The 15450-nt window shown below is 37.9% G+C and overlaps 1 protein-coding gene across 4 annotated transcripts in view; it reads right to left on the bottom strand.

Annotated features, from left to right (window-relative positions):
• The window catches only part of LOC132403684 (protein PHTF2-like), a 91442-nt gene that overhangs the window by 54352 nt on the left and 21640 nt on the right, over positions 1-15450 (bottom strand). Inside the window, exons 2-3 of one of the 4 annotated variants that reach the window (XM_059987245.1) lie at positions 9716-9795; positions 339-395 (exon numbers count right to left, since the gene is read on the bottom strand). In XM_059987245.1, the coding sequence (XP_059843228.1) occupies positions 339-395; positions 9716-9760 (102 nt within the window). In that variant the 5' untranslated portion in view covers positions 9761-9795. Of the gene's footprint in view, positions 1-338; positions 396-7321; positions 7543-7627; positions 7683-9715; positions 9796-15450 lie in introns of those variants that run through there. The other 3 variants (XM_059987247.1, XM_059987246.1, XM_059987248.1) reach the window with 3 other exon arrangements.

The following is a 15450-nucleotide window of genomic DNA, read 5'->3' as shown; positions in this document are numbered from 1 at the left end:
AATATTAGCCGAAGTATTATATATTTCAGCCACATAACATCCAAGACATTAATTAAGTATTTCAGAATCTTAAACCCATCTCAGAGTTCTCAACCAATTTTTTTGTTTAGATCACCAATCAGAAAAGCTATTCTGCCAAATCTTTTATACCAGAAAAACCAGTACTGTCCACAATTACTGTTTTGCAATGTTTTTGTTTCCTACTTCTCAACAATAATTAATATGCATGTTGGAAGCTCATGTCCTATTTAAATACAAAATTCACCTCTTATTTCACTTTATTCTTGCATATTACTTTTATTGCTCGTAGTACCTATATTAAATGAAAAATACATTACCTTTATCTCTCGTTGTTCCACAGATTTTTCCCATATCTGTTGATCATAGGCACCAATCTGCAAAATATTTGAGTTTTTAAAATATAAGGACATAGATTTTATAATTGATAGATGGTTTAATTATTACCTTATCATTTTGGAAAGAGAAATAAAGTTCACATTCACATCTAAGTTTTCACAAATAAAACAACACCAGGCGTTTTATGTTTAAGAAAAACCGTAACAACACATTTATCGTGCTCCAAAACCAGAACACAAAGCACTGTAACCGAACTTCACGTAATTACATCATCACATCAGACCAGCCTCTGGAACCCCAACTCAATGTCGGTGGCTGTGAATTATGCATGTTTCACCAATTACCCTACACAGGCCCTCCAAGAGTTCACCAAAACCGGCATTGCAAGCCTGTCCAGAGCTCGTATGAGCTGCTGGAACAACAGGTGCTTCTGGCTTGTCCTGTGATGCACTGACCCGCTCACAGTCATGTCATGATGGTAGGGGAATCTTCCAAATCTTGGTGGGCCAGCTTAAGGCAACCTATCGAAATATATTGAGGTTTACCCCTCTTATCTATGATAAAAGTCTTTACTCTCCGTTCTAAATCTTGAAACAGGCCATCATAAAGGGACCTAAGGGGGATGTTGGTGTGCATCACGGCAGATGTAAACAAATGAGTCAGAATGTAGGTCAGCAGGACCCAAGAGTGTTGTATATCATGATGGAAGGTAGGAAAAGGCGCAGAAGAATTGAATTTACCAAGGGGGGTGGAATACTGTTAAAAGGCTGACCAGGTGGTTGTGGCATCAAGAATAAAATCACCTGGCACTCCTAACAGCTGCCTGTATACCAACTCAGTCGCAAATGTCTACAGGATCTCTTCTGAAGCTGTTCTGAGCCCTAGCAGGACCCACGAGAGACAATCAAGCCAACACACATTGGTCAGAGAATCACTCAGAGCAGCCCTTAAGAAGCGATTAAGCTGCTTACCTAAGCCATTGGACTGTGGGTGATAAGCTGTGGTGTGACATAGCCTAACACTGAGGTTCTGAGCTATCACAGCCCAGAGGTCTAATATGAATTGTGGACTGCTGTCAGAGGAAATATCAGATGGGGAACCAAACCGAGCAATCCAAGTGCTGATGAACATCTGAGCCACGTCTGCAGCCATTGTCAATGCTACAGGGATGCCCTCTGGCCACCTGGTGGTATGGTCCACATAGGTAAGAAGAAGCATGAAACCACGGGTAGGGGAGAGTCAGGGAAGAAGACCAACCAGATCCACTTTGACATGGTCAAACCATTGCTCAGAGACCTTAAAAGGTGCCTGAAAATGATGGTCAATTTTTGCTCACTGGCACTTCACACAGGCTGCAGTCCAATCACGCATGCCCTTTCTAAGGCCGTGCCACCCAAGCTTTAACGTAAGCAGTTTCTGTGAAGCCTTCTGTCCTGATTGCGAGAGGCCATGTATGGAATCAAAAGCAGTCCGTCTCCATTTGTGGACACAATGACGCCAGGGCAACAGGTTGAGATCTCACACAGGAGAGAAACCCCAGCTTCCCTGAACTTAAAATTAATGTCAGCCAACCACAGGCCCATGACTGGCTTAAACACTCAACAAGTGTGTGGAGATGGGATACATGCTCAGATTTGGATGCACTTGTGACAAGTATGTCATTCATATAAACTAAAGGAAAATCTAAGTCTTTTAATACAGAGTCCATCAGCCATTGGAAAGTCTGAGCTGCATTTTTCAGCCCAAATGGCATGCACAGAAACTCAAAGAGGCCAAATGAGGTTATCGCAGCTATTTTAGGAATGTCCTACGAGCACACATGTATCTGACAGTAGCCCCGAACTAAATTATCTTTGAAGAAAATTAACTTTCCAGCTAAATGTGCCTAAAAGTTTTGGACGTGTGGGAACAGGTAGTGATTGGAGGTGGTGACCTCATTAAGGTGTCAGTAATTGCCACATGAGCAGCAACCACCATTGGACTTAGGGACCATATAGGGGGTCGAAGCCCAGGGGCTATTTGACTGATGTACAATACCAAGTCTTCCCATGTTGGCAAACACAGCCTTCCCGGTGCCAACTTTTCTGGGTCCAGTCTACATGCATGGACATAGACTGGCGGGCCAGCTGTGGAAACATCGTGCTTGACCCCATCTTTTGTGACCGTAGTGGAGAATGTGGGCTTGGTGAGGTTTGGGAATTCACCCAGCAATCAAGTAAACTCACATGCAGCAGTGCATGTGGTTGACAGAGTCGGTGTGAGGAGCAGGGAACAACCCAAAGTCCTTGACATCCACAAGCCAGCATTTCCTAAGGTTGACTAACAGTCCTTGGGCACACAGGAAATTTGTACAAGGCAAAGGTCTAGCCACTTTAGCCAGGATGAAGTTCCATGTGTAACATCGTCCACTGAAGCAGAGTGTCACTCATTGTATCCTCTAAGTCTGGATCCTGCTGCCAGTGGCAGCCTCCAGCAAGGTTACTTTGCTCTTTGCCTTCTCATCAATAAGCTATGCTGGCAGCACACTTACTTGAGCACCTGTGTCACACAGGAGGTGTCGCCTTCAAAGGGTGCCCGTAATGAACAGCAGCCATCCCTGGCAGCTGAAACCCACAGTGTTCGCAGACCTCTGATGTCTCGATGTATTGGCACTGTCGAAGCTGCAAGGCACTTCCTAGTGCTTGTACCAAACAGGCGAAGTAAAATCGCAAACCTGGCATCATCTGTTTGGAGGCCTTGCGGACCAAGCTTATTGAAGCAGTGAAAGGAGAAGGAATGATGCACCTCTGCCTGGGTGAGTGTAGACAATCAGCCATTTTTGCAAGCTCCCTATAGACTTCTACAGCTGCATTAGTGAACACTATGCGAACTTGATCAGGCATTTGCTGCACAAAGAGTTCTTTAAAAATAAAACAAGGATGGTGATTTCCCAGGAGAGACAGCATGTGGTCCATTAGCTCCGATGGCTGGACGTGCAGATCAATTGTTCGGCACGCTCAGACTCCAATAGTCCAGAAGTCCGTAAAAGGTGAGTTTTCAGTGATCTGTATTTATCATGTCCAGGCAAGTGTTCAAGTAGACTCAACACTCTCACTGCTGTGGAATTACTGAGTAATGCTACCACATAGAAATATTTGGTGTTCTTGGCAGAGTTTTCTCACAGCGTGAATTGGGCTTTGGCTTGTGCAAACTGAGCAACAGCATTTTGCTTCCAAAACTCCAGCAGTTTCAAAGCGACTGCATTGGCCAACATGATCAATAACTGTGGAATCGTCCTAGAACATCGGGGTCACTAATGTAGGTTTTCGCAAATAAAACTACATGAGGCATAACAACTCGTGTTGTACTCAAAAACCTGAACACAGAGCACAGTAACTGAACTTCATGTAATTACGTCATCACATCAGACCAGCCTCTTAAAGTGAACCCCAGCTCAATGTCAGTGGTTGTGAATTAGGTACGTTTCAACCAATTACATTACCCTACAAAAGAACTAACAATCAGATTAAACCCCTCTCATTAGAACTGGAAATGAGAGAGGAAAAAGTTAAAGCTTAAAGTTGCAGAGAAGATGGGGCATGGCAGGAGCTTATGAGGAAGGGAAAAAAGATAGATACGATAAAAGCAATGTGTGTGGTAGCCAATATTGGTGTGGGAGTAAGTTGCTAAATCGGTCCGTTAGAGAGTGATAAAGCAAAGTAATATGTTGCAATTAGCAAGTTGGGATGTGCTAATCGAAAGAAAAAGACTAACCAAATATCACAGGTGGATGACTTGCAGAATAAAATGGCCAATACTGATACAGACAGAGAATGAAAGTAATCAGAAGTTAGAGAATTCATCAGTGTCTAGAAAACTGTAATGTGTTCAGTTTCTCAAGCTCATACTGGGTCTCATATCAACAAGTCAAAATAGAAGTGAGATGCCAATTAATGTGGCAGAGAATAGAAGGCTTGAAAATGCTACTCTGGGCTGAACGCAGGTGCTCTGCAGTCAACCAATTTACGTGTGGTTCTCCAGGGTAGGGACACCATTGTGAACATTGAATAAACAGCAAAAGTGCAGATGAATCATTGTTTTACCACTACATAAGTTTCTCAGAATCCCTGGCCCAAACACATCTGCAGCTGGTTCATTAATGAGCGGCTAAGAAACAAGGCTGCCAACTAAATACTTCACAGCATTCAATTCCACTTGGCAGCAAGAGTTCGAAACTATTAAAGTCAAGGTGACATGGAACAATTATCACAAATAACTGGGATCTCAAACAACCTTCATTATCAAGTTATGGCAAGAACAGGGCACAAGTTAAATAGTTTGACGATCTAACTTAAATCCTGATTTTTTCAATTGTCTAGAAACAGCAAAGGGTATGCCAGAACATTTACCACTGGCTTAAACAGATTCAAGCAAAGCACTCAACTTAACAAGTAGTCCAAGAAACTCCTTTCATTCTTCAATTTTAGATATTCCAACTCAGAAGGCAACGTAAATTAGTACCTATTCATTTAAACTTTATTGATATTAAATTGGTGAATGATTGAATAAATAAAAAGAAAAAAGAAAGAAGAGGTTAAGTAGGGGAGGCAAAGAGAAAACTCCTCTCAGGTTTTTTTAAAAAAGGTATTAGGATTGTTTTGAAGGAGGTATATTAATGTCATTTGATCAATTAAAGAATAAATATAAAGTATCAAACAACACTCTTTTTTGTTACTTCCAACTAAGGGCTTATTTAAGAGAAAAATTAGGTCAAACAATGTTATTGCCAAAATCTAATGAAATAGAAACTTTAATTCAAAAAGGAAAGATTAAAAAATTTACCTCTTGTATGTATAACTTGATTCAAAAACATGCAATTAAACAAGGAGTCCATAAGTCAAGACAAAGATGGGAAGGTGACTTGAATATTAAAAATGAAGAAACAAATTTGTCAAGACTATGTCTTGATAGTATGACAAATACAATAAATGTAAGATTAGTGCAATATAATTTTTTACATCAATTATATATTACACCACAAAAAATAAATAAATTAAACCCAAATTTATCCGATCAATGTTTCCGATATAACCAAGAAATCGGTACTTTTTTTACATTCTACTTGGTCTTGTTCTAAAATTCAACCTTTTTGGACAAATTTAAGAGTTTTATTAGAACAAATTATTGGGACACAACTTCCACATAATCCAATATTATTTTTACTAGGCGATATTGAAGGGATAAAACCTAAACCCAAATTGAATAAATATCAGAAAGAATTTATAAAAATTGCACTGGCAGTAGCCAAAAAGCCTATTGCAGTTACTTGGAAATCGGATACATACTTAAGTATAGATCGTTGGAAGAAGGAAATTTATGGCTGTGTTCCACTTGAAAAAATTACTTATAATTTAAGAGATAAGTATGAAACATTTTTGAAAATTTGGCGCCCTTATTTACAAAACACAGGATTAAATATATAGGTGCTCCAAAGATGAAATAATTGGTTATTTGAGGAAAGAAATAAATATATATACTAAAGTTATTACGAACTCCATGGAGCATGTGGGGATCTTCCAATATCCAGGCACTCTTTCTTTTTTTTCCTTTTTTTCTTTTTTTTTCTATAGGGATGTTGGGGGGGGAAGGGTAAATATATACTTTTTTCATATTTTCTTTTATTTCTGTAATTATTTGAAAACTCAATAAAAAAAGTTTTTAAAAAAGGTATTGGTACATGTAGGAATGATATTTGAAGATTATACAGACAGCTCACAACAATGACTGACTCTTTGCATTGTCAATGTAGCCTAATTGAACAAATCCCACCCATTTAATATATTAACCCTCAAATAGTATTTGTATTAGAATCTGCATTCAGTTATACTGACAACTTTAGCTGTGTTGATATGCATCACTAACTTAGAAATATAAGAACTGCAATTGAGACTACAGTTTCATATTTCCATTGAAATAAAAGTAATACTTATCCCCAAAATGATTGCAGCAAAAGGAAGCACCTGCATATAAATTTAGTCACCATTTTTCCAGTTAAGATAAAAAAGCATTAAAGTGCAAAGTCACATGCAGTGGGGCCACCAGATGCATTAAACCCCGCATAAAAACAACATGTATTTAAGTATAATATCTGAGCATTTAACAGGCATCTAAGAAGAATCACAAGGAAAAAAGGAAAGGGTGTTGTCAGCGTTCAGGAGTTAGTCACAAGGAAAGGTTGGCTAGGCTAGAGATGATTTCTTTCCGAACAGGAGACTGAGAAGTGATTTTTTTTTGGAAGGAACTATGGAAAAAGAGGCCTGGACAGAGTGGGCAGGAAGAACTCATTTCCTTTACCAGAAGTCAAAATTTAAGATTACTGGAAGAATTACAGGACTGTTTTAAGGAACACACAGAATAGCTAATAACCCGAAAGCACAGCACAATCTGAAACCCAGACTACGATACTAAGAATATGCACTTGATGGGCTGTAAACCAAAGCCTACAGACAATGAGCTTGGAAAATTTCAGAATACGCTTTCTTGACCAGCATGAACCAATGCGATAAATGGCCTCCTCCTGTGCTATATTTGTTTTATATATGATTCTCTATACTTTCAAATGCATGGGGCTTTTAAAGTGCTCTAATCCTATTCACTGAGAAACATCCTAAATGACAGGTGTAGAATGGATATCCACACCAACAATTTTGTGCTAGCTAAATGAGTGGTAACAATCAAAAATTGTGTTCTCTCAAAACAGAGACCAGCTGACAAATTAGCAAATGACAAAAGTCTACACCAAGGAATCAGAATCAGGTTTAATATCACCAGCATATGTCATGAAATTTGTTAAATATATATATATTTAACTACTTTATATATAAGTAGTGCAAAAAATAGGAAATAAAAAAGTAATGCGGTAGCATTCATAGGTTCAATGTCCATTCAGAAACCAGATGGCAGAGGGGAAGAAGCTGTTACTGACTTGTTGAGCATTTGCCTTCAGGCTTCTGTACCTCCTTCCTGATGGTAGCAATGAGTAGAGGCCACATCCTGGTGGTGGGGGTCCTTAATGACGGACACTACCTTTTTGAGGCACTCCTCCTTGAAGATGACCTGGATACTACGGAAGGTAGTACCCAAGACGGAGCTGGCTAATTTTACAACCCTCTGCAGCTTATTTCGATTCTATGCAGTTGCCGCCCACCACCACGCAAGACGGTGATGCAGCCAGTTAGAATGCTCTCCACGGTACATCTATAGAAATTTGTGAGTGTTTTTGATGACATACCAAATCTCCTCACACTCCTAATGAAGCATAGCCCCTGTCTTGCCTTCTTTATAGCTGCATCGATATGTTGGGTCCAGAATTGAATATATGATATATTCCTCAATCATAAAGTTGATTGATAGTGGAAAAAAAGGTGTGTCTCTAGCAGAAGAGCTAGCACACACAAATTTTTCAATAAGTAAACCATTTTCTAAGCTCACATGAGAGAAATAGAACATCAAAGAAGAATATCATGAGTGAAGAACACCTCATTTTCTAACATTGCACAATACTAATGATAGTTTGACTAAAAATTTAAAGTATAAAATAAATTATTTAGGCCCAAAGGAATAAGATGGTTACAACAATGATACATCAGAACATGTAAAGGAACCTGCAGCCATTACTAGTCAGTTATTAGCCCAAAATAGGTTATATTACTCTCAATAACTGACTTATTATGTGATGCACTACCAAAGAAATTACAAAAACAACTCTGTTTAAAATCCCTAATCGATGCCATGTTAGCTGAAACAGCATTTGAGGCCATTATAAATGGACTCTGCCTCCTTGGGTTCAGAAAGTCTGTCAACATACTCACATCTGCGTTACGCAGTAACTGGGCTGGTATAAACATGCATAATTTAAGCAACAACTGCACTGGGCATCACTGTAACATACTATAGTGTTGACTCACCCGCTATTATTCACATTTGAGGCTCATACATGAATAATCATTTGAACAAGATCGAACAGAGATTGCTGTGATTCAAGAACCACGTGTTGCCTACATGATAACTCTGTACATAATTACTTTGACAACAGTTACCTTCAAAGTACTGAAAACTGTTTGTTACAGTAAAAACGTTGATCTATATGTGAAACTGGCTTATTGCGGGCCTATCTTCCAAGAAGTACCTGAAATGCTGGATTGTCAGGTATATCGCCAACAGCTCCGGTCGAAAGCACTGTATTTGAGCTCAGGTGGTCGCAGGTTCTGGGGGGGGGGTTATGTGGCGACCCACTTCCCAGCGCACTCGAACCAGCTCACAAAATCGGTGCGCGCCGGCATTGAGGCCAGTCCCAAAAAGGGTGCCAAGTCTGCTTCACCAGCAAGGGGAAAAGCCCGCGTGCGGGACGGGACCGTGAATACGCGTCCCCTACAGCATTCCCGCCTGGGGAGGGCGAGATCAGGAAGGCTTTAAAGCGAGGCTGCGAAGTTCGAATAAATCTCTTTTGCAACTGCAGCTCATCAACTACGTGTCATTATTTCAGCGCTGCGTGTAGCACACCGCTACATTATGGAAAACAAATGCACTCAAGCAAAATTCTGATCAAATACCTGCAATCAAGGACTAAAGTGACTAGTTCAATTGATGTCAACATTTTCAAGTAAACATGCGACAGGTTTGCTGATATATACTTTGTTTAGTACAACAATAAAATTAGATGGCACTTTCACTGTGGTAAAATATATAAAGATATTAAAAAGAGTGCTTAAAAATATCACCCACACTTACTGAATTGGAGCATGCCTACATACACATTCATTTTGGGTCTATGATTACAATCCATTGCTCTACAATGCAAATTTAACACTGAATGGCAATGAAAAAGGAAGTAGCCGTCTACAGAAATAATCTAATTTCAAATTATACATGTGCTCTATTTCCAAAGACTGTAAATACAGTAGCACAAGTTCATGAAAGTTATCAAAGAATAAACTGAAATGTTATGAGTTTTTTTAAAAGCAGGCATTGATTACTTCAATCGTAAGTGTTTCTGGTTCATTGCCATCATGTTGAAAAATAAAAACGCAAAAAAACCAAAACGCAAAAGCATAATTTAATGCCAAAATATTCTAATAAATAAAGCTATAAACTTATTCCCCTTTCTTCTTTAGAGTACATAAAATGGAAAAATGAAACAGAGACAAGAAAACCTAATGAAATTTGATCTCTTTAACTCTATTCATTTTCCATTTATTGAAAAAGTTAAACAAGCAACAGTAGTCTGAAATGCAGACTTGCCCCTGTATTACTTCTTTTAATCTATGATACAAATATGCTAACATAGAGCTCAGAAGTTAAGTTAACCAATACAACCTACCTTCTTTTGATACCATACTATAGCATCTGTCATTTTAGACGCCATTTATCCCCCCTCAGTCACAAGCTGGGTATTTCAGGCTGAAAAAAGGAAAGTAAACAATAAATTAATGGCACGTAAGTTATTAACATGATTGGAAAGTGAAGTGTACAGGTGCCGCAATAGTATTACATCTAATCTCGTCACTGATTTAAGGTGGTGCTTTTATAGTGGCTGGTAGCTATAACAACCAAAAGTTGTTGTACTGGAATAGTTCTAACCACAGATCTTTACACTCTATAGAAATTCCACCCATCTCTAGTCTGAAGTGACTCAAACACATTATTCAGCACAATTCCATCACACAAAACACTTAGTCTGACTGAGAACACAATACTTGCAATTTCTCTTATTGTATGAAAATCCTCAACTCTGCAAAATAATGGGTTTTAATCCTTCCATTGGGAGTATCCCTAATGGAAGCTCCACAGCAGGAGTACAAAAGGGTTTGCACACACGCAAAATTTACACAGCATAAAAACCAAGCAAAAATTTAAATTATCAAGAAAAAATATAGCAGCTAAAGATCTAACCAAGATCTTATTGACAGTTGGGATCCTCTTTCATGCTAGAGTTAGAAAAATCATCAAAAGTAATAGAAACGTTACAACAGAAAAGTTTCGACATTCCATGAAGCATTTCATTTCTTTATTTCATAGATTCTCATTAAAAATTATCCAAATGTTCAATTCTTAAAAATACCACTGAAGCACAACTTTAATAGTTCAATAATTCCATTCAAGATCAGAGATAGTATACAAAATAAAACTTGAAATTCTTGTTCTTCAGACATCCACAAAAACAGTAGTGCCCCAAAGAATGAATGACATTTAAAAAGTCTCTCCCAAGCACAAGCAGCAGCAAAGCCATGCCTCCCCCACTTACTGCAGCTAAAAAAAAGCACCAGCACCCTCCACCTACCAAGCAAGCAAAGGCAAAGCCCCAAAGAAAGACCATGATCTCCAGTACAACAAAAACTAATTATTCACCCGACAATCCAACATTCCACGGACTCACTCTCTCTCTCTCCTTAATAAAGGGACAGAGATGTCACCCTTTCTCAGTGAGAGGGGAGACCAACAAAAACAAGCAAATCGACAATTTACGGTGTTAGAAGTCTGCTGCACTGGTTTTTTCCGAGTTTTCCAACTCAAGAATTGGTATCAAACTCTCCTGCACCAGAGCTTCCTCATCACTCTGATTATTAAATATCTACCAATCAAAATGTTGCTCCACAGCTAAAGAAATTAAATTAAGAAACATCCAAGAGTAATGGCTAGGTGTTCATTTAGTTCCATCGTGTCACTTAAGGTCATGCAATAATCTATGTTATGTCTAAGCTTTCAAAATTTTAACTTAGGCAACAATAATTTCCAACCGTATAGAATATTTGACTACACTTAAAGGATGAAAATCATTTCACAATTGTACCTATACTTGCAATAGAGTGTGCTGTAAGTTCATCAAATTCATCTTTGGGATAGTGGCTTTGTCATTTGACAAGAGATAAAACAAATTAGTCACGTGTGCCTACTTGAATTAAAAATTTAGGCCATTTCACAGAAATGTAGAAAACTCTTATGACATTTGGTGGGTTATGGTTGACACTTCCCCTGTTTAGATGCCTAGAATCAAAAAGGTCATGGATACAAAATTAGAAATTAGGTGATTCTGGACAGAAATTAAAAAAATGTTCTCACATTCAGAATGGCATATCTTTGGAGTTCACTACCTACATAACACAGTAGAAGTTCAGTAGCTGAATGTATTCAATACAGAGATTTTAGGTATTAACACAAATAAGGGATCTGTGATTTGTGCAGGAACAAAGCACTTTGATAAAAAAGACAAGCCAATTCTTTTGGAATGCTGAAGCAAGCTCAAGCAATCAAATGTTTCTCTTTCTATTCCGATCTTTCAAATAATATTTAACACACAGCTACCATGTGCAACATTCAGGCAGATAACCAGAATGTTTGGTGATAGAGCTAGAGTAAGGAGTGGTACAATGGAAAATAGATACATACAAAAGTACATGGAATAAAAAGGGTCTCATTGAAACCTATCAAATGATGAAAAACCCAGATAGAGTGGATGTGGGAAGTCTGTTTTCTATAGTGCGAGTGTCTAGGATCAGAGGGCACAAGTTCAGAATAGAGGGACACAGAGATGAGGAGGAATTTCTTTAGCCAGAGAGTGGTGAATCTGTGCAATTTATTGCCACAGGCAGCTGCAGAGACCAAGTCATTGGGTGTATTTAAAGCGGATGTTGCCACATTCTTGATTAATCAGGGCGTGAAAGGTGGAGTTGAGAGTGAAATAGATCAGCCATATTGAAATTGCAGAGTAGACTCGATGGGCCAAAGGGCCTAATTCTGCTCCTAGGTTTTATGGTCTAAAAGCCCATTCTATAATATCAGAATGAAAGCAGCTGTCTGTCATTCGGTGAAATGCAAATGATCAGGAAAGAAAAAGATGCTGGCGCTCTCTCCTCTTGAAAAGACAGGATAACAGGCAATTTAATAAAACTCTTACATTTTGGAAAAAGCTATACTAAAGAGGATGACTAAGTAGTGAGAATGGGTTGGGGAAGAGTCAGAGAAAGAGGCCATTAATAGAATATGGAATTCAGTGTAATTCCCTAACCTTTAATGTAATTTCTTACAATGGGAGCAATTAATGAAAATAGTACAGATCTATTCAAGTTAGATCTGTGCTTGAAAAAGAAAGAAGACATGTTGATAAACAAGAAAAGATAAGATTATTCAAATACAGCAGAAAGTACTTGGTTGGACTAGTTGAACCAAATAGCCTGTTCCTGCTTTGAATACTTGAGGTAATTCTCTATCAGAGAGCTAGCTGCACATCAGGAGAAAATAACTAAGGTAGTTTGTAGTCCATAATATACAAGGACAAGGAAGCCATTGCAAGATCTTGGCAGCATTAGCTGACAATGGAAAATGTGATCCATCACATCAAAACATGTAGTTAGGTTAAGAAAATAAGGAATTATGTGACACAGGATGTCATTTATGCCTATTACAAAACCACTTCAATGGTATAGTAAAACAGAAAATTTATGGAGCTCCCAATCAATCATATAGTAATTCTTTCGGTCCTTAAGCAGCCACCTACCTGCCAATAACTTACAAGGACATTCTCCTAGCTAAATACTAAAACGTACACAAAAATATCAATGACAAGACTGTGCAGAGTTGAATGCGATTATTTCTTTGAATTATTAGCTTATGAAGAAACTGATGTCTAAAACTAAAATATTAAAATCTAATTGGTTAGAAACAGTTTCTTTAAACCACCACTAATTATCTACTATCTTCAGTTTTCACTCTTCTACTTGCATAAAAGCAACAAAATAGTTCTTTTTCTAAAATAAAGTATTAAACTTAATGCTCAGATAGTTGAACAACTTGAACAATACATTTGTTCAGCACCATTACTCAGTACAGCACATGGGAAGTTAACCACTAAAAGATTACCTATTGATGATGACTTTTGTTTTGGCTCATTATTTGCTGACATTTGCTGACAAATGAGCATAGAGTGCAAATTTCCACAAAGAGTAAATACTAGAAAAATAAGCCCAGGGAGAAACACATGCAAAACATAAATGCCAGAATCTGATAGAACCATCAATAGCATAGCCCACAGAGGAAAAAGCACACCATCAGCATGTCTGACAAAATTAGCATGTCTAAGAGCAGGGGAAAAAAATTGAACTGAAGGATTAGCAAGTAGGTGCAATAGAAAACCAACAGACAATGAAGGAGGGAAGGAGGTCAAAAGGAATGAGAAAACCTTTTCTATTTAAATATAATTATTGAACTTTATATTGTACAATCTGAGGCACATACTAATAAACAAAAAGCCAGACACCAAAATAAATCAGCATTTAATAAGATGTAAACTTAAGAGTGCAAGAACTGGCAAAGAAAAACTCATTGCTATGGTATTAGTCATGTATTTCCACAGCACAAACTCAGTTATTCCCTTAACAGAAAGACTACCTCATTATACTCAGCATAAACCCAACATAGAAACAAAACTGAAAATAACACACACAAAGTGCTAGAGGAACTCAACAGATCAGGCAGCATCTATGGAAAAGAATAAGCAGTCGATGTTTCAGGCCGAGGCCCCTCTTCAGCACCCAAGTGAAAAGAGATCATTTAAGTTCATCTTCACAGTAAATGGTTTTAAAACATAATGAACTCTGATTTTAATACATCACCAACATTCATAATCTTGTAAGGATTGCAAATGTCTTGTAACTATCCTGTGACACCACCTCAAGATACAGATAAAAAATGTAAAATTTAAAAAGGAGATTTTACTTCGTATTTTCAGAGCAATTAACAATTTTCTTCAGTAAAATAACATTACAGCTTGTGCCAGTTTTATTAAAATGTGTATGATCTTGTGAATATCTTTTAGAAAGAAATCAACCCCAAAACAAATTACTATAGTTGAAGAAACATTTCCATTAACATATCATAATCCTAAAATATAGTCCTACCATTCTCATTATGAATTTGTCATAAGCTAAAGAGGCTCACAAAATCCTCCATCATGAAAGAAAATTACATTAATTACAAAACAGCAGCATAATAAAATAGTACTTTAAATAACTATTGTACATGTCCTGGTTCATGCTATGCCATTGCAAATTCATTAAAAATTAAGAGTATTTCACAGCAGATAAAACACTTTAAAAATTGTTTCCATAAGAGGATGCAAAAGAGTTAAAAGAAAATGTAAAAACTAAGCTCTTTTGTACAAGTTCACTCTATTGTTGTCTAGTAAGTAATACTTTTTAAACTAATAGTAAGTGCAAATAAAAATGAAAATGCAACTAAAAAAAACTGAAATTGCTATTACATTACATGAAGAAGCAACTAAGTGCCTATCTACTATTTTTACCAGTTCATGTATTCTACAGTTAATTCTGCTGATGCATCACTGTTCATACTCAACCGCATGATCAATGATGAGATAGAAAATAGTTCTTAAACTTAGCCAAATTTCAGATTTACAATTTATGGTATATGTTTGTCAAAGTGGAAATTAAGAGCAGCTATTAAAACGGGATCACAGGAGGCAGAGCAGCAGTTAAGGGATTGCTTCTAGTCAGTGGGCTGTGCCATGTTTAAGGACCAATCTGTGGATTTGAGTGAATGTACCATGGCCATCATGGACTTAATAAAAACAGCTGTAGACGAGTGTGTCCCCACAAAATCATTCAGTCTTCCCCAACCAGAAGCCCTAGATACACCATGAGATATGCAATCTATTGAAGGCCAGATCAGTTGCATTCAAGTCTGGTGACCAAGAATGTTACAAGAAGTCCAGATACGACCTCTGGAATGCTAACTCATGGGCGAAGTGGCAATTCTGGACTAAACTTGAATCAGTGAAGGACGCTCGACAGTTGTGGCAGAGTTTGAATTTACTATCACCTCTTATCAAGTAAAATCAAGCAACACAGACAACAACAGGATTTCACCTCTAGATGAGCTCAATGTCTTCTGTGCTTGCTTTGACCATCAAAATATGGTGCAACCATACAAACTCCTCCAACCTCCCCCCGCCAGAGGATGATCGTGTAATTTCAGTCTCTGAGGCCAAAGTACAAGTAGCCTTCAGGAGGATGAACCCACAAAAAGCATTTGGCCCAGACA

Source organism: Hypanus sabinus, chromosome 13 (assembly GCF_030144855.1).
Source record: "Hypanus sabinus isolate sHypSab1 chromosome 13, sHypSab1.hap1, whole genome shotgun sequence".
Taxonomy (NCBI): domain Eukaryota; kingdom Metazoa; phylum Chordata; class Chondrichthyes; order Myliobatiformes; family Dasyatidae; genus Hypanus; species Hypanus sabinus.
Note: the sequence above shows the minus strand (reverse complement) of the source record. Positions and strands in the feature narration are given on the sequence as shown.